At 39.2% G+C, this 25418-nt stretch overlaps 1 protein-coding gene across 1 annotated transcript; it reads left to right on the top strand.

The window, feature by feature from the left end:
* Nucleotides 1-3087: 3087 nt before the first annotated feature.
* tnfrsfa (tumor necrosis factor receptor superfamily, member a) lies at nt 3088-25078 on the top strand. Its single transcript, XM_073478065.1, has 10 exons — nt 3088-3353; nt 14031-14199; nt 15748-15879; nt 20291-20402; nt 20607-20740; nt 20832-20933; nt 21024-21070; nt 21197-21478; nt 21578-21614; nt 22735-25078. Exons 1-10 carry the CDS (start codon nt 3321-3323, stop codon nt 23034-23036), a joined length of 1350 nt encoding a protein of 449 aa, XP_073334166.1. The 5' UTR covers nt 3088-3320; the 3' UTR covers nt 23037-25078.
* The last annotated feature ends 340 nt before the right edge of the window (nt 25079-25418 follow it).

Raw genomic sequence — 25418 nt, 5'->3', positions numbered from 1 at the left:
ACCACATTTCAGAGGATGTTTGTTGTTTGATGTAGCTTAGCAGAGATGGTGGAATAATGTTTGTTGTCATTAAATAGTAGTCGACTTCCTCTGTATACGGCAGAGAGCTTAAAGTGCGTTCTCTTCTCACTGTGTTAAACTAAAGTAAGTGAAAAACCAGTAAAAGTATTCCTCAGCAGTGATGGAGTGTAACTCAAGTACTGTAATTCACATTTTCTGCTTTTTTTCATACCTCCACCCCACTACGGTTTGTATGCAAATATTGAACTTCTTATACACTACATTTATTTGAAAACCTAAGTTACCAGTTACTTTGCAGATTGCATGCTGCATCAGAGCTACAGTAGCACTTTGTGAAAAACTGATCAGTCAACCCATTCAGTACATCCATACATGTAAATTTACGTGTAATTTACCTTTACTTGTACTATACTGTACTCTACTATATAAAGAAACAGTTCACCCGAAAAATGAAATTCAACCTTTACCTACTCACCGTCATGCCGATGGATTGAAGTTTCATTGTCCACAAACATTTCTGGAGCTTCACAACAAGACAGCGTTGCAGCAGGAACAAAAGAGCAAAAATGTCTCCATTCAGCTCATCAGGGATAATCCAAGTCTCCAAAACCCAGAGATCCTAAATTGATTGAAAGACGTTGTTTACACCCTTGATGTGCAGTCGACTTTTAGCTTAGCAGCTACAGTGAAGATTTCAGCTTTTGGCTCCTTTCAAATCCATTTTTGATGTCCCCATCTACTTTAGTTGTTTAGGAGAATGCTGCAATGCTGTTTTGCTTTGATGCTCCAGAAATGTTTTGTGGACTACGAAACTTCAACCATACTTTCCATCAGCACGCAGGCGAGCAGATAATGAGTGGGGTAACTTATCCTTGAATCACATTTATGGCCAGATAATTACTTTTGACTACTACTGCACATTTAATTCAATGTAAGATATTTCCCTCGAGTACTGACTTTCACTTTCAACAAAGTAATATTTGGACACTATATCTTTGTTTGTTGTGTGAGCTAGGGGAATTTGAGAATGAGGTTCATTTCTTGTTTTGTTGCTCTATGACGATGTAAGACACGCTGATGTCTTTTGGTTGAGTGATAATAAAAAAACTTGAGCTGTGTTCAGAAAAGGAAACTTTTTTGTAGCAGAGTTCTTTCATCAAGCATGGGAGAGGAGGCAGAATATTTAATATATAAATAATTTGTAATTTTGTAATGAACTGTAATGACTGCTGCATTTTTGGTGTCTTGTAAACCCATGAAAGGCGGGCACTCTTTGTGCATGACACGAATATTAAAATCAGTCATCATCAGTCATCATCATCTTTACTATTACTCATGTATGACCACAAAGAGTCTTCTAGGAATTCACTGAGTGAGTATTTGATCCAAAGGTCACAGTTTTTTATTAATTTATTTTTTGTAATCGTGCTGTAACAAACAAGGTGATGCCACTCCAGGAGAAAGACAGAGTATATAGAAAACAGAACAAAACAAACAAACAAACAAACAAAATTATAAAAAAAAAAGAAAGCAAACAAAGAAAAAAAACAGAGACTAAAACATCAGAAAGGTGAGTTCAGCCAAAACTTGGACTAACACCCGACCGACTTTATGTTTCATTAGTCAGTATAGCAACAAACTGAATAACAGACAGACTCCAGTGGTCTGATTAATGTGAGAGAAAAATATTGATGTACAACATGGATTTACTTTAAGAGAAGATAAAGCAAAGAAGACAGTTTGGGATCATTCATTCACTGGTGCTTGAACTTGTTGTACATGAGTTAGCTATTACTAGTTAGTTACACATTACATATGCTAGTTAATGGCTTTAATGCTTGGAGTGGGTTTTTCATGAGTGAATGTGGATCAGAGCATGAGATGACCCACTTGAATTGTAGGTTTTTAACTTAAGAGCTGCACTGTTCACTCCATAGAAATTGTTGCAGCTATAAAGCTATATTATACTATAAACTATAAAGGACATTTTAACACTGGTTTACCGCTCACTCATTGAATCCGTTCTCACATTCAACATTTCATCCTGGAACGACTCCCTCACCACCAAACACAAAACAAAACTCTCCCGCATTACTAATCAGGCCAGCAAAAATAATCAGCTCCCCATCCCTAACTCCTTTATTCGAACTGTACAACCGCTCAGTGATCAGGAAAGCCACCCTGACCACAGAGGCCCCTTCTCACCCCCTCCACCACTCCTTCCAGTAACTGCCACCTAGCAAAGGTGACCTACAAATCTTTCATTCCCTTTGCAATAACCACCCCGAACAATATAAAATAGATACTGCACGTTTGACAGTCCCCTTTTGTGTGTTTTAAACGTGTCTTCAAATGTGTTTTAAATGTGAATCGTGAGTATTGTTGAGTCTTGTCAAAGGAGAATTTCAATAAAAACAATATAGTTTATCTATCTATCTATCTATCTATCTATCTGTCTGTCTGTCTGTCTGTCTGTCTGTCTATCTATCTATCTTGCTGTCTATCTGTCTAACTGTCTGTCTATCTATCTATCTATCTATCTATCTGTCTGTCTGTCTGTCTGTCTGTCTGTCTGTCTATCTATCTATCTATCTATCTATCTATCTTGCTGTCTATCTGTCTAACTGTCTGTCTATCTATCTATCTGTCTATCTATCTATCTATCTATCTATCTATCTATCTATCTATCTATCTATCTTGCTGTCTATCTGTCTAACTGTCTGTCTATCTATCTATCTATCTTGCTGTCTATCTGTCTAACTGTCTGTCTGTCTATCTATAGACAGTGTGTTTAAATACACTAATGCATTTAAATACACTAATACATTTAAATACACTAATGTATTTAAATACACTAATATATTTAAATACACTTGTGTATTTAAATACACTAATATATTTAAATACACTTGTGTATTTAAAACTACATCTGAGTCAGAAGAAAGTTGCACACATGCTGCCTCATTATTATTCCGGAAAGACGCGCTGTGATTGGTCCTTGCGTCTGACGTCACGCACAGCTCTGAGGCAGGGAAAAAAAAAAAAACAGTCGTTGAGCGGCGCTCAGACCGAGTCTGTCTCCGCCAACAGCAGAAAGTCTCGTCAGGGACGAAAAACTCATGAACCAAACTGGACGACGGATAGTTTTAAAGCTGGACTTGTGTGGCCGTTTTCTTTTTCTAGTATAATTGTGTTGGGGGGGGTGTTTTTTTTTTTCTTTCTCCAACGACTTTACATTGGTGGTTTGCAACGAGACGTCCCAAGTCGCCGGGATTTCCTCTCATCTCGAAGTTCCCAAGATGAACTTCGGTGCGGCGGTCGGGAACGTTCCTGTAAGTAAACACGACATTAACTATCCAGAAACTTACTTTTTTTAAAATGTATGCCACTTTATTTGGTTAAAAACTGTCAGTAAAGTGCTAATAACTGTTGAAATATGCCAATAGCTTCGGGTAACGTAGTGCGCTCGCGACGCTGGACTCATTTAAGCTAGCAGCGCGATTATTAATTCAAACAGTCGCCAGGAGAGTCGTGATCATTAAAAAAAACCCACTTTCCTAAAGAGTTGAAGCCTACAGCAGACAAAGCTTGACTCTTTTTTGGGGAAGCCTTACCATGACATGTGAGCTGAAACCACGGCCGGGCCCGAGAACTTGTTGGAGGAGATGAAACAAGCCCGGTCATTGTCCCGCAAGAGGTCCGACACAGGAAGCGCATTTTGAGTTTGTTGTTGTTTATTAAAGTGTTTATTTCTGCAGAGAGCATTCATCTGAAGGCCCCTGTGTTCCACTTCAGTACATGTGCTGTATTATTCACTCATCATCTATCAGCCCCCCCCCCCTCCTCCTCCTCCTCTCTACATTACAACCACCATCTGTGTTGGACATCATGTGGTCATATTGTTCAGACATTCAGCATATGATGGCTCTTGGTCTGTCACAGCGGATGTAGCATTCCCATTAGGCACTATTAATAAGTGCTGTGCAGTTATGGGCCTGCTGTGAGTCCACCCTAACAAGCTTTTAAATCAGACTGTGTGAAAAGAGTGAGATGCACAGATTTAGTAACATGTCTGCAGCTTTAATGGACCCCCCCCTAAAAAAAAACAATATTTCACCTTGCCAAATTGTCAATTAAAGTCTCAAAGTCTCTCAAATAGTTTTTCCACTGAAGTTTATTCCACTGTCAGACCTTCACAGAGGCGTCTTTTCATTCCTCGGCTGTTGTTTTTTCCAGCTGTGCAGCACCAAAGCCTGACACTATAAATGCTGTGTGCTCACCGTGTAACGCCTTAAAGTGTGACCAATTTGTGAAATGTTCTTTGGATTTATGTATAGTATCGTATGTGATTGATTTTTAAACGGGACACGAGGAGGGTGTCCACTTTGCTACGAACTCAGGGCTGCACGGTAAATGAAAAAATAATTGTAATTGCAAGAAGCTGCTGCTGTGACCAGCTTCTTGTGATTCTTGTGAAAGCTGCAATTTTTTTTGAGAAGGGTAAAAAGTGAGACAAAACAGCATTATAATGAAGCGCTGTAGTGCCGAAGAAATGCCGTTCTTGTTCTCCGGATGTGAGACAACATCCACCAAATGTCACATCATCGTGATTCCAACTGTTTTTCAGTGAAGATGAAAATTGTGATGCAAAAATGTTCATTATCACTAATCAGGAATCATGTCAAAATAATCAAGATATGACTTCTTTATCGTATCACGCAGCCCTACTTCAAACACTATGTTTGCTGGTGGAAATAAGAAGCGGAAAATGAATCACAGTTACTAGCAGCGCAAATAAAGGCATGGCATCGTTAAATTAACATCTGCCGACGTGCCCGGAGTTTTGCTGTTTGTTTTCTGCGTTGTCTGATGTGCGTTTTAAGTCATGCAGTCTTCCATTACTGAAATCAGATTTACTTCTCCGGGTGGCAAAGTCAATGTTTATCTCTTCTGTAAACCACAGTACATTCTGGAGGCCTTGCCAGCAGGCCCTGTTGCTAAGGGACTATGAGGAAACTTCGCCCCCACCCCCATTCCCCCCTCTCTAATCCCCCCCCACACACCCCTTCAAATTGCCTGAGTGTACGTGCCTGGCCCTCCAGTAAACTTCCTGTCTCGAGTACACAGATATGCTGATATTAGTGGCATCAATTTACTTCTGAGAATTGTCATGCCCATGCAAATGTACACAAGATTGTTATCCATGATTGCTTACTGTGTGTCTGGGTGTTGGTTCACACAGGAAATATCCCTCTCTGTCTCTGTGGGGAACATAGACAAGGGCAGGACTGACATCTGGGACAAGTGGAGGCCAAACTGTGTCACTGGGGACTGAGCAGTGGTCACTCTAGAGTCCTTAATACTGTAACTGCTACTTATTGCTGCCCTGCATGGTGACCATGTGAACAGTTATAACCAGGCCTGTGGCTTAGAGAAGCTACATCGACACTGAATGATGCAATGGGGTGCAACTAGTTCACTGTCAGATAACAGGTTGTTGTTTGTTTTTTTAATGTTTGCCCGTCACAGTTTCCACTCAGGTTTTTATTCTAGAAAGTTGTTTTATGACTGGCAGTTTGATTGTTGTGATAGAGCCTGTTGTTGTGGTTGATGTGATCACTCTCCAGTTATCAAAGACCTGCTGACTCACTTAGGGAGTGCCACCTGTTCAGGTGCAGCCCACTCACGTAATGCATACCAACAGAGACGAGTCAGAGCTCACACGAGCATGGTTCAGCAGCGTTGAGATAAACAGGGATAACTTACAGTGCGTCAAACATCACCAGATAAACAGATTAACTTCACGCAGATACATTCTTAGATGTTTTTTAGACCCAAGTAGCAACTAATTACATATTTTATACAGTGTCAGAAGGAATATTGGGTTCAATACTTTCTCTTACAAACAGTACTGTAGCTCTCCCATGTGTAGAGAAGTCATCTGATGGGTCAAGTCACATGAGTTTACTGTCCTCTTTGAGTTCATTACACTAGAAATGGACACTGGTTGCCAAAGGGTGCAAAGCTAGTGTCATCTTATTTTTCTTTCTTTTTCTTTTTCTTTTTACACTTTCATATTTCAGCAACTAACAATTATTTTCTCAGTTAATCAGTTCGTTATGTGGTTGTTGTTTTTTTTGTTTTTTTTTTTGGGTCCACAACCTAAAGAAATTCAGTTTACTGTCATAGAGGATTGAAGAAACCTTAAAATATATACATTTCAGAATCTGGAATCAGAGAATTTAAAATCAAAATAGTTGGTGATTAATTTAATAGCTGACAACTAATCAAATTATCGTTGCAGCTCTCCTATTGCCTGTTTTACAGTGCTCTAAGACTCAGAAAGTGGTAGCTATTTTTGTCAACCGTGTGCAAGTCTACAGAGATGTATTTTATGAGTGTGTGTACATATTTGAAAGCACTGTTTTCATACAATATTTAAAGAGAAACATATTATAGAAGGAAATCACTATAGCTGTGATGTTTCTCATTTTACATTTCAGTAAAGCTGAAAGAATAAGTTAATCATAATCTATTTATTGTTTGTGCCATTTTTCAAGCAAAAGTGCCAAACATTCCCTTGGCCCAGCTACTCCAGGGTGCGGATGTACTGCTTTTCTCTGTTTACATCATTGTAAACTGAATATCTTTGTGTTCTTGGACAGTTGATTGGACAAAACATGTTATTTCCAGATGTCTTTTTTTGGTTAACATCTTTCAACAATGTTTGGACGTTGTAATAGGCTAAATGTTTGATAATTGGTGAGTATGTCCTGCTTTTCTTTGTTTTATGTGATCATACATTTCATATCTATGGTTGAACAAAACAAGTAATTTGTTGTTGTATTCAGTAATCAAGAAATTGATCAGCAGATTAACTGATAATAAAGAAAGTCGCCTGTTGCAGCCTTAAAAAAAGCTGGAAAAGGTTGCACAGTAGTAGGCCTGCAATGAGTATTTTCATTATCAGTTAATCTGCGGATTATATTCTTAATGAAAATATTCGTCCTTTGTTCTGGAAAATAATGAAGAATGCCTTCGCAATTTGCCAGAGGCCTTGTTGACTAATTCAGATTGCTTGTTTTGTGCAACCAACAGTTCAAAAGCTAAACATTTTTAATTTACTCTTAATAAAAGACTAGAAAACAGTACAGATTTACATTTGACAGTAGCAACCTCTGAAGTTTTGGCACTTTCGCTTACAAAAATTAGTTGAATTATTGGTAGCTTTTCAAGATATTTGCAGATTAGTATTCTGACAGACGACTAATCTCTCAGCTGTACCCTGGAGTCAGGTGAACTAGATGGTGCCTCAGATATGTAACACAATACCAGAGTGGCATAAGGTTTGCATCAGTTCAGTTCATCAGTTTCTCTGACCTTCTGCTCTGCTAGATGAACTGTTGAGTCTTAGAGCAAACTCAACCTTTGTCCAGAAAATGGACCTGTGTTTACGAAGACATAAATCCGACATAAATTCCAGCTATTGATGGTTACTTAAGTCCTTGTTGCCGTGCCACACCAGCCACATATTCTACATTTTTGCTGTGATGTGTTTATAGAGGAGACTATAAACTGCCTGCTCTTCATGGACTTTTTTTCCCTTTTACACAAAGACAAGCTTTAATGGAGCTAATGTGATTGTCTCTAAAGCGAGGTGATGGATTCCTGCACATACTTTAATCTATTAGTCATCCTTTCTTGCTCCTTTCATTCTCTCCCTCCTGGAGTTGTCTCGTGAGTCGCTGCCCGGCTTCCCTGTTAAGGGCCTAATCAGAATTTAAAATGGCTAAGTTAATAGCCCTCCTGCACACAAATCTCTAAATTCAATTGTGGATTGACGTACAAATTCAGGGCCTGTGTTTATCCCTCAGTAATGTGCTATGTGACTCACAGTGGTGTTGTGTTCATGTGCAGCAACCAACTCTTAAAAACCACAGAGACCTCACAACACAAACAAGTTGGAAGATATGTGTCACACTGCACCTGCTTACGATATCTGAACCCTTCAAACTTTGGATAATACCTTCATCAAAACAGTATGTGGTCAACGTCATTGTCAGGGTGTCATTTCACAAACTTGTGGTTGTGGGGTCGCTGCCTGGAAATTCACTTAATGCATTGTCGTCATCACAGATTTTGCCCTTTCTCTCTTTTCCCTGGTATTAAGGTGAATGTCACCTAACCTGCTTGTCACACACTGTCACATTTGTCTAATCAGTGAAGCATACCTCCTGAGGAAACTCAAGAATTTGTGTCATGGAGCTGCAGCTTCCCTGAGTTAAAAATATCCAGCCTAGCGGATATGTTGTGTGTCTAATCGGGTGCTGGGCCTGCTCGGAGGCAGGCTGCTGTGGAGGGAACAGTTTGGAGCTGAACCCTGCATGAAGCCTCTGTATTGTCTCGAGCTTCCTGTGCTCCCTGAGAGGAGGGGGCAGCCACTTTTCACACGCTCCCACACATACACTGTATGTGTGCTTGCATACTCTATTGTATGTGTGTCTTCTTCAATGTGTGTGCGCAGTTTTTGTGGTTTTCACTCTGAGTGCTCTCTTGTCTACGTGCTTTTAAAATGACATGGGAGTCGTTCTCTTCATTTTATATCATTTAGCTTTACAATGATGGATGTACCCAAGCTCGGTTGAACTTGCTGTAGCAAGTGTCAGACTTCTTTCTCTTGACATAAGCGGGGTTGTACTTGATCTTCATCGTCTAACACAGAATGTCAGTGTAATTTATCACTCAATGAAAGCTGTGCATGGTCACCCCGTGTCTCAAGGGAATGCCAGGCTTTATCTGTGAAGCAGAGAGCATTCAGTGGTCTTTCAAGGTCAGCCTCTGGGGATTTTTAATTCCACAATACCCAACTGTTTCAAAAAGATTACCCAAACAGTTGAAAAAAGATCATATTAAATTAAAGTTTAATGTAGGACAATGCGTACTTGATGTCTCATCTTTAATGACAAGTTTTGGTTAAATTAGAATTAGGTTTAAAAGACAGATGTCAAAGTAATATTGGATAATCATTTTAATTGAAACTTTAAAGACATTTGCTGCAGAACAGTGCTTCTTTCTCTGTGATATTTTGCTGTTAACCTCTAGTTCATACTCGCCTTCATCAGTGTTCCTTTAGGTCAAAGAGCCATCGGAAAACTATGCAACACCATAAATAAGGGATTATTTATTCAACTAGACAAGACAATTGGCGCGTTAGTCAGAATTGGACAAGACAATTGAGCAGTTATGGGTGGAAATGTGGAAATGTGGAAATGTTTGGCTTTCAAAAGTCCAGTCAAAAGCAGACAATTAACTGTGAAAGAGAACAAAGGAGGACTGTTTTGATCATCATTTATTCAATTACACAAGACACTTGGTCAAAATTAGATAAGACAATTCAGCAGTGATCATGTGGTAAAGTTGTTGTGTTTTTGGCTTCCTGAAATTGGACTTATTGTGCTTCACACCAGCTTTGTGCTTTTTAATTGACGGAGACAACAGGCAGATCATTTGTGATCTTTCATTGGTGCAATGTTTAAACTGTGACATCAGTTGTGCTTCTGAACTGTGGCAGCTGTACTGTACAGTGATACTGTATGGTATGGTATGGCATGAGATGGGGGAGGGGTGTCTCTTTTTTGTGGTTGTGGGAGGTAGCGTTATGATTAAGATTGAGCTGTGGTAAGGTCAGAGGAAGACACATGTTGACATTTAAACTGAGGTTTCATACTTATGTCACTTATGACGCTTTTTTTTTTCCTAAGAAAAGCATTGTGCAAACATGTTTGTTCTATGCTTCAGCCTGTCATGTGATTAAGTCCTTAAACATCATCAGGGTAAAATGGGTTGATTCCTCAATGTAGTATGGAAAGTTGAAGTGTTTGACAGTGGTGGAAGAAGCATTCAGATCTTGTACTACTTTTTTGCTAAAAGTAGCAAAACCACAGTGTAAAAAGTATAAGTTTGTTATAAGTAAAGGTCCTCCTCAAGTACAAAAGTGTTTGCATCAAAATAAACTTAAAGTAACAAAAATAAAAGTACTCTATATGCAGAAGGACCCAATTCAGAATAATTATTGATGAATAATTAATATGTAAATCACTTTTAATTTCCCAATTGCAGTGGAGTAGAAGTATAAAGCAGCATAAAATGGAAATACTTTAGTAAAGTGCATCAAAATTAAACCTAAAGAAGTATTTCACAGCCAGAGAGGCGAGAAATGGGTAGTTTAAGTTTACTAACAGATCTTGCTATATAGTTTATCAGCACTGCATAGTTTTGACAGTTTGATCGGAGAGAGAGGAGCAGCCCTCTCTTCTCGATCTGATTATACTCCTTGTGTCCTTGGATGCCGGCATAGAATAGCGGGAAAACAATCTGTAGTTGATACGATAGCCCTAAAATCCACCAGATGACACATTTTGAATCATTTCTGAGGATTTGTGTTGGCAAGGAGTGGGCGCATTATTCATTTGCATATATGACCAAAATTGTAGTGATCCAAAGCTGGTTAAAAAATCAGCAAAGTCCCCGTTCAAGCGCAGTACTTAAGCAAATGTACTTAGTTACCCTCCTACGTAAACTAGCACTTATTGCGTTAGTTTACTTGGTTGTTGACTCAAATCCTCCAGCTGCCGACCATCTGTAATCTGATGATGAAAATTCTGCGTATTACAAGTGACCTAACGTGAGAGGTCTTGATATTTTAATCTAATGTCCTCAGGGGTATTTTAAATCTAAACTTCTCAGGAGCTTTTTTTCCTTTCTGTCATGTTGTCTGACAGTATGGATGTCCCACAATTGATGAAAGAAAAGATTGGCTAATAAGAAAAGCATGATATAGAGAATCAGGTCCTCCACCGGATACAGGAGTTTAATGAGGTACATCGTGTCTGCCCTTATCAGTTCGCTATGATTGAAATCATCTGTCCAATATGAAATGAAGACTCTCCCTTGGTTTATCTGTGTGCGTACGTGTTGTGTTGTCTGTGTACAATTGTTGGTCACATTTTCTGTTTCCCCCCGTTTTTTTTTTTTTATATAATAGAACTCACTGTAATTCCCTCAGGGATAAGGAGTGATCACAGCCCTATAAATGGCCCATTGATAACCTAGGTCAACTGAAAGGATGTCCTGTCATTTAGTCACAAACGCATTCTCAGTGTACATGGCATGTGTAGAGTGTGTGCCAAGGCAATTTGGAAGAACCCAGGGTGTTTAGAGGAAGTGGAGTGGGCTACTGTTGTCAGATAAACAGAGGCTCCCTCATTATTTTATTGTAACTTTTATTAGTTTAACAAGCATCCACTAACCTACCATACATACAGACTGGAAGCATGACAATAGGACACTGTTGTACCAAATAATCTGCGGCCAAACCCACTCATTGTAGAGGGGATAGAGAAGACTGTGAAGTGGACTGAACCACTTCAGCCGAGGGTTGGAGAGTTTCCAGGCATTGTGGGTTTGGAGAACTTTCTACCCTGAGGTTACGGTCACTCCAGTCTTCCTCCTCGCTTGGTTATGGAGGTAAAACTAAGCCACATTGTGGCTGCTCCTAGTGTTTATGTGTATAGTATGTGTAGTTAAGCAGCCTTAGGACATTAGTGTGGACACATGTTGATGGTGTTGTTAGTTTTTCTTGTCCGCAAGCTGAAGTTAGAAAATAAAAAGAAGAGAGAATGTTTTTGATTCCCACATGGAGAAGTGATCATGGACTTATGACTCTGCCATCCTATAAAATGATCCCTCTTTAAAGAATACTCAGTAGCAGTTGTTGTTTTTCTTGAGAGCTGAAAAGGTTAGTCAAATAATTGATCTGTTGCCAAACAGGAAATTAATGAGAATTGGTGGCATTGGAAAAGTCAAACTTTACCTGCACCTATGTTTTTTATATTCCATAAATATGCAAATTATTGTCATAACTAATCATTAAGTCAATAAAATGTCAATAAATCGTGAAATTAGAACGTACGTGTGTGTCTGTCAAATTGCGTCTGTACTTACTCAGCAAGCGGAAAACCTACAAGCGTTTGATGTTTTTGTTTTTGAGTTATTTTTGGACCCTGGTTGCAGCAGTAGAAACATTTGAGGACATCAACTTGGGCTGACATTTTTAGACATTTTATAGACCAAACAAGTAATTGATTAATTTAGAAAATAATCAACAGATTAAGCGATGAAATACTCATTAGTAGCAGCCCTTTTCTCTCAATGTGATTGGATCCTCTGTGCACAGTAGCAACCTTCAGCTGCTGAGCATTAACAGGTCTGCTATTGAGGGCAGCTGCACCTGGGAATGTTCGAACAAAGACGGGAAATGATGTCACCTCTATGCTGTCTATGCATCTTTACTGCCAAGGCGACACCTGAGTTTCAATTTTTGATTGACTGTAGTGATTTATTAGCTGCTAATGCCAGGGTAAATAACTTTTTAATGCATTTTTTCATTCTACTTCCCCTGTGTAGACGTGTAGGGTTACATTTAGTGCAGCTCACTCTTTCCCAGTTGTCTTTTTCCCCCGTCATTTCTTTCCACTGTTTTGTCGTGCACATGTGCTTAAACACAGATTTTTCTCTCTTGCCTTTTCACACGGCCTTCTACTAACTCTTTCCCCAAATCCATGTCTCTCTACATCCCCCACCCTGCAGTCATACACAAAGTGTATTCAAGTCTAAAAGACTCACCCTGTGTCATGCAAGCTGTTAGTCCCCCCCTCTCATTTTATCTCCCTCCCCTTTCCGTCTCTCTTCTGTCCCCCCCACCCTCCTCAGAATGTTTGGATAGATCTAAATGGTGTGATTGTGACTGCTCTGCCGGCCGTCTGCCCCTCCACGTCTGCCTCTCAGCGTCTTTGGAAAGTCTGACGTGAGCAGAGGGAAAGGAAGAAGGGAAAAGGCAAAGAGAGAGAGAGAGAGAGAGGGGAAAGTTCTTTTGAACAACAAGGCATGGCGGCCCTCCAGAGAGCCAAGACTAGCGTCAGGAGTCAGTCTCCACTCAAGCCTGTCCCTTTTTCCCTACCTCTGTCTATCTGCTCTCAGTCTTTATTGCTCTTTTTCTCCCACACTGTCTTTTTAGACAACCTATTCCCTGCTGAGCGTCCCATCTTCAACCTCGCTGTCTACAGTTTCTCACTTTGAATCGACGCCCCTCCTTCTCTTTCTCCCTCTCAACCTCTCCACCCTAACCTGTTCCCTTTCTCTCCTGGTCTAGCAGAGGTGGAGGTGGATGAGGAGGGGGAGATTGGTGCACAAAACCTCTGAATCTAGGCCTCTCATTTACCCAGGAGGTGTCGCATTGCGTTTGAGGCGCTTCACGACGGTGTCACATGTCGTGGCATTCAAAGAGCCGGGGTTTAAGAATGTGGGTCATTTGAAGTAGAGGCACTAAAGTGTGTTGTTTGCCAATGAATGGGGCCTTCTCACATTGACATGGTGAAAAGCGTGTGAATAAACACCAGCGCCTGGGGGCCACACTAAAGTGTTCGGCTGTATTCTTCTCAGCACCCCACCTATACAAGCCGGTTATTATCTAGCACATGAATGGATTTTCGGGAATCACATTTGATATGGGCACTGTGCTGGTGTTAGCTGAGATACCTTATAAAACCTTTTTTCTGTTACACCCACAGTAGAGGAAGCAGAGTCTTTGCTGTTTAAACCTCTCCGACAAGAAAACCAGATCACGCAGTAATTAAGTTTGGTCGCCTGTTGCGCTGCGTGCAGTTAGCGTATAGCTCCGCATCCTGCACACACAGGCTTGTTTTGCCTCCAGTTCTGACCGGCTGGTTGGCTCCCTTAATTGCTTTCCCACGGCAGATGTTCAGATCAGATGGTTCAAATTAAGTTGTAGATTGCTCACACAAGGTTTCCTATGAAGATAGACTCTCCTCTTTACTGTCCTTCATCTAATGAGTTTGAGTGGGTGCGTCTGTATACTGTGGAAACACAAAAATAATGCAAAGCTTTTCTCTTTTCCTTCCCTCTCCCTCTCCCTAATCTCGATGGTTCAGGTGTTGGTGGCAGCACTCCTCGTCGGGTTGGTTTGTCACGCAGCAGAACTTCCAGCTGCTCAGTGGTCCAGCGATGAATACAAAAACCTCACCCTTCGACGGCACAGAACATGTGTGGAGAATGAGCAGTACCCCCACCAGGGATTCTGCTGCCTCAATTGCCAGGCTGGTAAGGAGAATCACATCAAGTAGAATATACATCCACACGTACAAGGAATGTGGGCCTGCTGCAATAACCTGAAACTCCCTCTGATCAACAAATTATATCATTTCCTGTGTCCTAAAAGTGAGCGAAAGCTAGAGCAAACATTCGACTGCCATTTTGTGTGAGTAAACTGAAGTCAAATGTCAAACCCTTAACCAGAACTGTATCCCAAATTACTTTTGCAAATACTCTCTGCCTGGTCTGGAAAGAATGCGTGATGTCCGGGAACAGAAGGCAAACTGCTCCATCTCAGCAGTTCAGAATGAAGCAGCATCTGAAGTTTTCTTTAAGTCCCAAGTCTTTAAAAGTACCTACCCTTTTAATTTATTGTGCATAGGATTTGTAAAGGGTGTTAACTTGTTTCTTTTTTAGCTCAGAAAATGTTTAGCCATGATGCAATTACTACATACTGCTGCCGGCTGATCGAGTTATTTCATTTGCCATTCTGAATTCTAAGAAATCTTTTTATTTGATTTACTCAGGTTTTGGTTTTGGGTCACATTCATCACTAGATAACTATCAAGTTTATCAACTTATGCTTTATTTCCAAAACACATGCCCTTTTATTAGATAATGTCCGCACGCAAATTTATTTTTATCATCTTGTTTGTGTCAACATTCCGGCCTATGAATCTGGTGATATAGAAAATCAAGTTGATTTGCGAGAACATCTTCATTCACGGTAACAACGCAAATGAGGCCAGTGTACACAAAGACGGAGACAAAAGTATAAAGTTATTTATGGGAGACAAATTATTAACAGATGCTAAAAACAGAACATTGCTGCTTGTTTGGCCTGTAGATAAATCATTGTTTCTCGTGGTTTTTATGTTTCCACCACTTTTGTGATTATGTTACCACATCCGTTAAAGCTACTGTGACCCCCTGATGTTCTGAAATAATAGCTTTTTGCTTCTTTTTGTCATCATACCGGGCAGATCTTTTTTTTTTTTTTTTACCTGGATGCACATGAATATCAGTTTTAACCACATTTAACCACAGTACTAACGGTCTATTTACTGAATACACAGAGCTTAACAAAAATATGTCTTGTTGCATTCTTCCCATTCTCCACTGTGTTCTTTTGTACATCAAGATAAATCCTGGAAACACATGACAATGAAGTGGTTTTATTCATGGCATGCATGAACTGAGTATAAAAATTCAAAGCGTGATAAGCGAACAGTGGAGGAGCTCAAACCACTGTGGACTTCAGTGACAAGGTTCCTGTCCTCTGTCAAGTACCCATAAAATGCCATGACTTTAACTTTCTGGAAACTTGCTTAAAACAGAAAAAAACATCCCTCTGTGCTTTTATCAAATCAAACTACCCCCTATTCTTAGCTGATTGGTTTACCGTTTAAAGCACAGTGTGATCCCGTGCTGTGATATGTCCTGTCTCAACTACTTCAACAGAAAGCACATCGAGATCCACAGGACTTGAATTTCCTGTATTTTGTGTATATTTTTCAATGGACTTGTCGTTTGACTGTTGTCTTGTTATATTTGCAGGAACCTTTGTGCATAAGGAATGTGAAAGAGACCAAGAACAGGGCATCTGTCTGTCCTGCGAGCATGGGCAGACCTACACGGAGCACTCCAATGGGATGAACCGCTGTTTGCCCTGCACGCACTGCCGCTTAGGTAAAAAAATCTGGTGGCATCTTGATGTGTGTTTCATAATATCAGAATTTTGATTGCGTCAGTGGGAGGAATTTTAAATGTGATTATAGTCTTTGTTTTTTTTTCAACTTGGGTCTTGTTTTACTTCTTTAACTTATTGTTTAATTTAAAATTCATTAAGATTTGGGTAAGACACTTTCCAATAAGATCCATTCAGCCAATTAATACAAGTCAAATGATAAGACCTTTTTTCCACCTATTTGATCGTATTGATAGGGCTGCAACTGACATTTATTTCCATTATGTGCTAGTTTTTTAATGTATAAAATGACAGCAAATAATTACTTTTAAAAAAGCCCATTACAAGTTCCTCAGAGCCCAAGTTAACGTCTTTAGACTTCTTCCTTTGTCTGATTAAAGAGACACAACTGGTTACAATTAGACAAAACTATTGACACTATTCACATTTTAGAAGCAGTAACTTTTTTTTTGTTTGTTTTTTTTTAACCATTTCTGTGTAATAAGAAAATAATGTTTCTATGAATTGATTATAAGGCATTACTGAATATCGTGAAGCTTTAAAACTTCATTCATAACATTGGCATTTAAACTCGTTATTTCTGCACAGTTGCAGATAAAGATCAGGCTACACTAGAAATAGTGTAAAAAATAGATTGCAGTGGCGTCTGCGTAGGATTGTTTCTGACTCGTGTGATCCAAACATTTCCAGTAGTTTGTCAACGTTTGTTAAAGTCACACAGTCAAAATTTAATGAAAATGATTAATGACATTCACAGCATGTCTTTATCTAACAAAATGTTCTGCTTCAGTCCATATTTGTTAGTGTTTCAAAAACAACATTTTCGCTGCAGTCGATAAACTGTTTGCTCTCCCGCTTGCTGCACACAAAAGGAGGCATGCACCAGTGAGATTATTAGGGCGGTCTAGCAGTAATCTAACTGTTAATTACATTTCTGTAACCGCAATAATGAAAAATCTATTTCAGCTCTAACACTATTATAGTAAACTACTTAAGTCATTACAAAGTAAAAAACTAAAATGATGTATCTGCGCTCTCTTGGCCCTCAGCGCTCCATCAAGACATCATCGCTTTCATACAGACAACGACTGTAGAAAGATGTGGAAGCATTTTTAGATTGCTGATGATGAATCAATTTTGTTTTGAGGATTTTTTTTTTTCAGGGTGATGACATTGTAAAATAATAACCACGGTCATTTTAAGCTTCATTCAAAAAACCTCAACAGAAGCTTTGAATGTTAAAAAAAAAAAAAGAAGACATTCGATGCATCCTTAATTGATAATTAAATTTGACTCTTACGTCCCTGTTAAATGTACAAATCAATTAATTAAATAACTTCTTCTGGGAAAGATAAATATGGCTGACTATAAATGTGTTCGTGGACAACTACAGTAAATCCATCACATCAGGTTGAACCAGAAAATAGAAATTAAATAACACCAAAGTGGATTGCCCTTTAATTCCAGAGTAGAGCCTTCTGTAATCCAGTCAGTCAAAGATATATTGTTTAGGAAAGTTGATACCTTTTTGTCTGTGCCCCCACCTTTCAGCTCCACTCATGAAAATGTGATCTTATGATGTTACACGGAGTAGTAGGGCGTGTCTTTGTTGTTTTGTTTCGTAGGCTGAATGTGAGTGTGTTACGTGTCTCAGGAGATTTGCTTGTGTGTCTGTCTTTACCTGGCTGAACTGGGTGTGGCCGTATCTCATTGTCTCCCACACTGGGCGTCTTTGTGTTCAATGAAAGGCTGGAGCCACAGAAAAGAGACTACTGTTACATAGGATGTGTTTTGTGCTCATTCATTGGTTTTTAAGATAGAGCTTTGTGTGTTTTGCTCTAGTTTTAACTTATTTACAACCTTGTAATAATTAATTGGAACACGTTACACTTTGAAAAGTTTGCTATAAACTTATGAAGCTCCTGTTGGGAAATATCATATATTAACAAGGCTACAGTGGATTGGATGAATCATTTAGAGAGCCTTGCTTTTTTGAAGTTTAAGCCATGTTTCTCTCTAAAACAAAGCTTAATGATTAATGTTGTAGAGGGCATTTCATCTGTGAAAGGGATCTTGGTTTTCTTTCAGAACGTACTCATTTATTAATTGCTTAAATAACTTAGATTAGACAGGAAGTACTTATCAGATTGGGCTAAACAGACACTCTACTCTGATTTCAAGCTTTGTATGTCCCACCCTCAACACACAGACGAGTACAAAGCACCTGCCAATTTAATAAAAATAACATAATCAAGAAATTATAGTGTGTTTCTCAAAACACCAGCTGCCTGGCTGGTAGCTGAGTATTGACTTGTTGCCAGTCTGCCACTTCTGAATGTTGTTTTTCTAACGGAGGTTTAGGTTTACCGGGACTCAGACGCTATTTAAAACTTTGTCGCTCTATTATGAATGTGTTACATTCCAGTCAACACTGAGCACAATTATGTAACACAGGCTCTAGACAGAATCTGTGTCCAACGCAACACCTTTTCTGTGTAAAAATTAGCTGCTTTATGGCAGCATTAAGGAAGCAGAGGGATCTGCGATATCAGCAGCGTGTAAAGTGGCTCCACTAGCGATAGAAATAACACACAACAACAAAACTTTATTTCTAGCTTGATTGAATTACATAAATGACAAACTAATGAGACAAAATGGAGAAGATTAATTCACTGAACAATGTCATAAACATGTCCAAAACAAAACAACTATTATAGTTTAAGTGCTTGTACAAATTTTCCTCTCAGGGCTTTTTTCTTACAGGGATCAATAGGAGCTTTGTGAGGAACAACACAAAATTTAAACCAGGAACATCTTTAATATTTATTTTTATGTGACATATTATCATCAGTAGTTGGTATTTTCAGATATTTATGTGCTACAGTAATGAGGATGATAGTGTGCTGCAGGGATGAGCTTTACACAGTTGTATAATAAATGACTTTTTCGCAGAGTTTCTGCGTCCCATCTTACCATTTTAATTATTATACATCATTGAAATGGTAACAATCAAGCCCATTGTCCCAACAACAGACTGCTGTGATAAACTCCGTAGTGGTCCCTGTGGGAGTGTTTGTGTATACAATGAGTGCAGATGCTAGGCAGGGAAAAGCTCAACAAACAAGAACACTCGCTGACAAGAGGAAAGGACAAGGAGTTCACAATAATTTATGATATGTGACAAAAGCACACACTATTGGCTTGTTGTGTAAATACTAATGTCTTTCGCTTGTCTTATGTCATATCAACAAATATTTTTCTATTAAAAGCTGTGAGCTGAATAATTTCTGTTACCACAGTAAATAAAGCAATCTTTGTGGACACAAAGACATTTAATACTCAAATTGAAATGTATGGACCGATAAAGGCAAGGTTCCTTCCAGTGAAATACACATTTGTTTTCATTTTATCAGCACGGTGCTGCTGATGCACCTTCTCAGGAATGTCCTATTGAGGGTGACAGCATTTATGAGGAGATGACTAATTGTGGACTTTGTATTTAGGAAACAGTCTCACCTGCGGAAAAAATTACGAAACATATGACCTCATTTAGGGTCATAAAATGGCACAAACTCTGGTCATAAAATTGTGATAGAAATGAATATCTGGAAGAGGACAGAGTTATTTAAAAGTGTCATAACTTACTACAAAACAAGGTGATCTGTCTGAATAGAATTGAAGGGAAATGACTGTGGGAGAAGATTACAAGATAGCAGGAGTGTGTTCGCGTTTTACAACCAAACCAGCACTGATGTAATGTTTGTAAATTGGCAAGCGTGGACATCATATATCTGTGGAAGGTCTTCCTGTGGAGGTAGATTGTTGATTTGTTAATAATGATTGTATCTCCAATGCCTACAGTCTTTTGAGGGTCTTAATTCGATAAATGAACCATGACAGACTCGCTTTCCCCTCGTTATCTTGAGGAAGACAAAATGAGAAACCCAGTTATCTACCCTTTTCAAAAACGGCCAACAAATTAGCCAAGAAGTGTCTCTTTTAACACAAGCCAGTGGTCACAGGTTTATAATGAGTCTGCTTAGAAAACCTAATACATGCTTCACAAAGTTGGATCACAATCGCTTTTTTAAAGAACCAAGGCTGCCTTACAGGTTCCAGTAATTTGTAAGCTTCTCTTGAGCTGTTCAGATAGCATCATTATATTGTATGACATAAGATTTTTTTTAAATAATCAGAGCTTTGTCTGACTGTGTATTTAATTTGGTGACTAATTGTTAAATATGTCAGCTGATGGAAATTTACGGAGTAGATTTCTTTTATGTTTATCTCTGTATAGATTTGACTTGATTTATGTCCCTGGCACTCATGATATTCCACAAACTTATCCACATCTGCAACAACTCTCTAACAACTTTTTCTTTCTCTCCACAGATGAGATTGAAACTGCCTCCTGCACCACAACTACAGACACTAGGTGCCAGTGCAAACCGGGAACCTTCTGTGTCCCAGATCAGGCCTGCGAAGTCTGCAAACGCTGTGCCAAGTGAGTGTAATTTACTTCTTTCCTGATATTCAGTTCTGCTCTTCAGCACTATCACCACACATTGACATGCATTGGCAGCGAACTATAGCTGCAACAATTAATTGAAAAGTTGTCAACTATTAAATTGCTTATTTATTTTGTAATTGATTTTTTTGTATGTTTTACTATTACTTGAAATTAATTGTTATTTCTTAAAAATTCCAGGTGTAAATCAGGAGAGGAGGAGGTGAAGAAGTGCACCCCATTCTCGAACACAGTGTGTCAAAAACGGGATCCGTCCCCGACCAAAACCTCCCCAGTCCTTCCTGCAACGACTCCTACAGCTCCAGCAGACATCGGTAACTTCACCTCGTTTCACCGTTTCATGCAAAGCCTCCCGCTTAACATTCAGAAGTTGTTTAAAAACTAATTGTTCATCTTTTTTTCCAGTTGTTCCAATATGCATTTCCTTGGTCGTCCTCATCCTCATCATCCTTATTGGGCTGGCTGTGTGGTGGTTCAAAATCAAGCAGCATTCTTGTGCAATACCATGTGAGTTGACATCATGTGCTGTACCTTTGCAATAGTGTTTTAGCTTATTAACGATGTTTTCCTGATGATATTTTTTTTGTTTTTAAACAGGTTCAAAGAGCCATAGTGACTCCAGTGAAATTGTGAAGATTCCTATTGTAAGTTTTTGCTTTGTGTTTGAATCCTTTCACGTTGTGTCCCTTGTTAAGGGCTTTATAATTGGTAGCTATTGCGTGTTTGCAGTCCCAGTCACTGTTTCAACCTCCACTTTCTCCTCTGCTCAGGATGAGAGTGGAGCTACAGCGGAGGAGAGACAGAATAATCAGAACGCAGGTCTGGAGGGGGAGGAGTCCCGCCCGGAGTCAAGGCCCCTGCTGCAGGAGACCCAGGGTGGGATGACCAAGGCGTCCCCTCCCCTTGAAGACGAGGACCGAGGACTCGGGGACAGTTTGCCAAACACCACAAGTTCGTCTCAAACTAGCCTGTCAGCCCTGCCCACAGCGGCCTCCTCTGGTAACACCCCACACCAGAGCCCCACTGCCTTTAGACTGCAGCCTGCAGACATGGTGAGGGAATGAAGAGCGTCAAAAAAGATCTAAAAATCATGATTTATCATTTTTCAAATTTTAACCAGCTTTATATTTGTATTTTCTCTCATTCTGCAGGAGGATCCCCTGCAACATCGATTGCTGCCTCTGCTAGGTAAGACTCCAGCAGCCGGAGGGGGAAACTTCCCCTCTACTGATTTCCTTAAGATAATTTTCATGCATCTTGGTATTCACTCAATGGCAGCTGTACACCGAAAACAGCTCCACTTACCACAGTTCGTGTCAGTGCACAGTTAAATAAACAATATCTCTGCTCTTGAATTAGCTGCTTGAAAGATTAATAATCTCATGACAGTCAGGCCACATCTGAGCCTTGGGGGGATTGGAACATGTTGTTGTTTTGTTGTTGTTTTTTTCATGCAAAAGTAAGCAGGATGTGGTTTCTTTGATTCTCTGATAAAATTCCTAGCCATGCATCCCTGAGGAAAATATGTCCAGTGTGTCCAAACACTGACTGTCATATGAAGTTTTTTCTTTTAAACATTATCTTAGTGTTGACAATCTGTTATTGGTCCATGGTGACAGAATACAAATAGGTAAAATGATAATCAACTAAAGTTGGGCCTGTCACAATACCTACTTTTGTTGGACAATATATCGTCCCAAAAATAATTGTGATAACTATATTATTTATAATATAATAGCATAACTAGAAAACGAAAATGTGTGTGATTGGTGCATCCACTGACGTAAGAGTCGTACATTAATCAAAGTCCTGTAAATGGTGAATTTATCACACAATTCTGCACTCATAGAGCTTTGCTAGCACAGTCACTTAAACATGATTTGCACTGCAGAGCCACCTAGAGGTAAATTACATTTTACAGCAGTGTTGCCGATTTATATTCAGTGATGGTGCTATTGAGTATTGAGCAGCAATCACACAACAATAAATACAACCCGTTCATTGAGCAATGAACTTTTAATTCTTCAGAATATTCAGACTTTGGAAGTGGACTGTGAAACAAAATATTACAATTGCCCAAATAATAAAAAGAAAAACACAGATAAAATAAAAACATACAACCAAAACAGTAAATAAAGTACACTTTAGCTCTGTTAACAAAATTTTCATGTAAACACAAACAGATTGATTGATTGTCACGTTCATATATCAATAAAAGAACGAGTCAATCTTGTAAATATCGTGACGGTTCTATTTGTGCCACTTTGTATCTCAAAGTCTAAATTTTATGTATTTATCTGTTTTTCAGGGTCAGAAAAATCCCTCAAGAAGAGCTTTGACCTGTTCGACGAGTACCTGGACGTGCGGATCCACAACAAGTTCTTCAGAATGATCGGAGTCAGTGACAACCACATTCGGATCGCGGAGAACGGCCCCGCCGGTGACAAAGTGTATGAACTGCTGAAGAACTGGATGCAGAAGCAGGGACTAAAAGCCGACATCAACAACCTGCTGGATGCTTTACTAAGTATGGACCAGCGGCGCTCGGCTGAGAGCATCGCCTCTGCAGCTCTGCGGAAAGGCTACTACAAGCACGCAGACACACCCTGAGAAGCTGCAAATGAAGTAAATAGATATTACTTAATACAAGAAAACTAAAGCACATAGACACTATCGATGGACTTTGTGTCTCGCGAACAGGCTTACCTCTTTGTGGCTGACGAGCCATGTATTCAAAAGCCAGTAGTTTTAAAAAGAAAAACACAAAAAGGGGAAGGTCAAGCCGTATTGATCGGAGCTCCGAGGATGTTGACTACTCGCCAAATGTGGAGGTGTAATAATAAAAATGAAGAATACCACCAAAGACGACCATGAAGTGGTGTCAAAAAGAGCAGAATAACATGAAGGTGTCAACTTCCGCACGCAGAAATGGCTGCGTGTTTTCGGCTCTAATGAACCGACATGCGTCCAAATACTGAAAGCTTAGAAGTCTCTTGGAGTGTGTAACTCGTCTGGTCCTCTACCCAGATCAAAACACTACCTGGAGACAAAGATATACACTGGTTTGTAGGAGTGGCATTAGCTGTCACTAATACTGTGCCTCTTTGTTGCACTGACCTCTGGCACATGTAGGATTTAAAACTACAATCATGCTTTATTTGTTGTTGTGTATATTTAGGCTTCTCTGAAACCATATGTAACAACGTTTTCCTGACTAACAATCGGAAAATACTGTCCATTCGTCCTGACCATGTGCAGCCTTACTAATCATAAACTTTACCTCTTTGATGCCATCTGATCATCTAAATTTATCTAGGTATACATTTTTATTGTGATGTCATTATGTTCATAGAGCCTAGTGAATCAAAGACGCTTGTAAAATCAAGTCACGGCAGAGATTTCAGTCTTCTGGTCTGTTATATGTTCAGTGTTACAACACACACACGTCATTGTAGAAGGAGTTTCACAAGCTGTTTCTGTTGGAGCAACTGTTAATACTTTAGTCCATAATTTTCCACGTAGCTTTGAGAACTTCATGGTCATTTTTATTTATTGACATATTTATTGTAATGAATAATAATTAACTTTCATTATTTATACCATTGCCAACGAAACAACCCTGGAAAAGAAGCACACGCTGTGTTTGTGTTGTGTTTAGCTACAGGGCAAAATGACTGACTTCAAATTGTTTTCTGCTCGCCGCGCTGTGTTAAGTGTAGCACTCTGGTCCACACTGTCGATGTGTCAATGTTTTATCGTGCCATTTCTTCACGACTTTGTAACCTTCACGATGCTAAATGCAGAGGGCGTCATTTCAAATTGGATTTGAGGTGACATCGATCTTAAAAAATGCGGACTGACCTGTTGAGACTGACCAAGTAGTCCTTCTGTACGTGTCAGCAGGTACGGATTGTTTTCTTGGTTAGACTCAGACAAGATGAAGGAAATCTTTTTCTGGATTTAAAAAGAAGCTCAAGTTTATTTCCCTGATTTTGTCATATGTACATATGTCCAGAGAGCCTCACAAAGTGTATATGTCCTGTAAATATGCAGCTCTATTAACAAACCAGAATGAATATATGGAGGAAATGCCAAACAAGGTTATTTGGCTGTTTTAAACTCGATTTTGCCCGTTTTTCTGCAGTCTCTTATGTATAAAGGAAAGAGTTACAGAGTTATATATGTATTATTGCTGAAGAGTGATGCTACAGTGCTGGCACTGCCATCTATTGACGGACAATGAAAATACAGCCTGCATCAATTTCTAGGGACCCTCTCTCACTTACCATTCTCTCTTTTCTAACACATCCATTTCTTTGACTTTTTCTTTGGTATTCCTCTTTCCCGATGTAGCTCGGCAGCGAATAGGCTTCAGTGCATGTTTCTTTAACTCTGCAGCAGTTCATGTGCGTGTATGTCTTTTTTAATGAAAGAATAATTTCTGTTTTTACTTTTACATATTTCATTACAAGTCCTAAGCTGTTCAATTTAACTGCCTTTTTACTCGTGTAAAAACATCCAGTTCAGCGTTGCCCTCAAGCCATTTCTCCCCTTAGTTATTGTTTGCTTGTCATGGATTTCAGATATAAATTATGCAAATACATCAAAGCTGTTTTTTGTCAATTTTAAATAAATGTTTTGTACAGATTACATGTCTTTGAGTTGTGTGAAATTACTGATGTTTTCATGTTTGCTTACAAGATTACTTGATTACGTGTTTGATTTTGATTTTAAAATTATGAAACTTTTGTATGTTCTTATATAAATCTTAGTAAATTACTACTTCCAGGTGGCCTGTTTTGTAAATGGTGACCTTTTTTATGGTATTTTTTGTCTTTTTAGTTACAGTGAAAGTGGAAGACAAACATTTTGAGTAAGTTCTTGGATTATGTTGCTAATTACAAAAATGACCATGTGATTTGTATTTAGGAATTGACTAAATTCCAAAGTAATGTGACCCAATCTTACATATTAGTAGGTTTATTTACTACC

The sequence above is a fragment of the Pagrus major genome, chromosome 12 (genome assembly GCF_040436345.1).
Source record: "Pagrus major chromosome 12, Pma_NU_1.0".
NCBI classification, from domain to species: domain Eukaryota; kingdom Metazoa; phylum Chordata; class Actinopteri; order Spariformes; family Sparidae; genus Pagrus; species Pagrus major.
The sequence above is the reverse complement of the archived record's forward strand: the minus strand, read 5'-3'. Positions and strand labels throughout refer to the sequence as shown.

Bases quoted from the DNA above. Each gene is read 5' to 3' on its own strand.
- tnfrsfa (XM_073478065.1), top strand. From the start codon at position 3,321: ATGAACTTCGGTGCGGCGGTCGGGAACGTTCCT. The intron at 14,200-15,747 runs GTAAGGAGAATC...TTATATTTGCAG, and splicing joins CTGCCTCAATTGCCAGGCTG to GAACCTTTGTGCATAAGGAA. The intron at 15,880-20,290 runs GTAAAAAAATCT...TTCTCTCCACAG, and splicing joins CTGCACGCACTGCCGCTTAG to ATGAGATTGAAACTGCCTCC.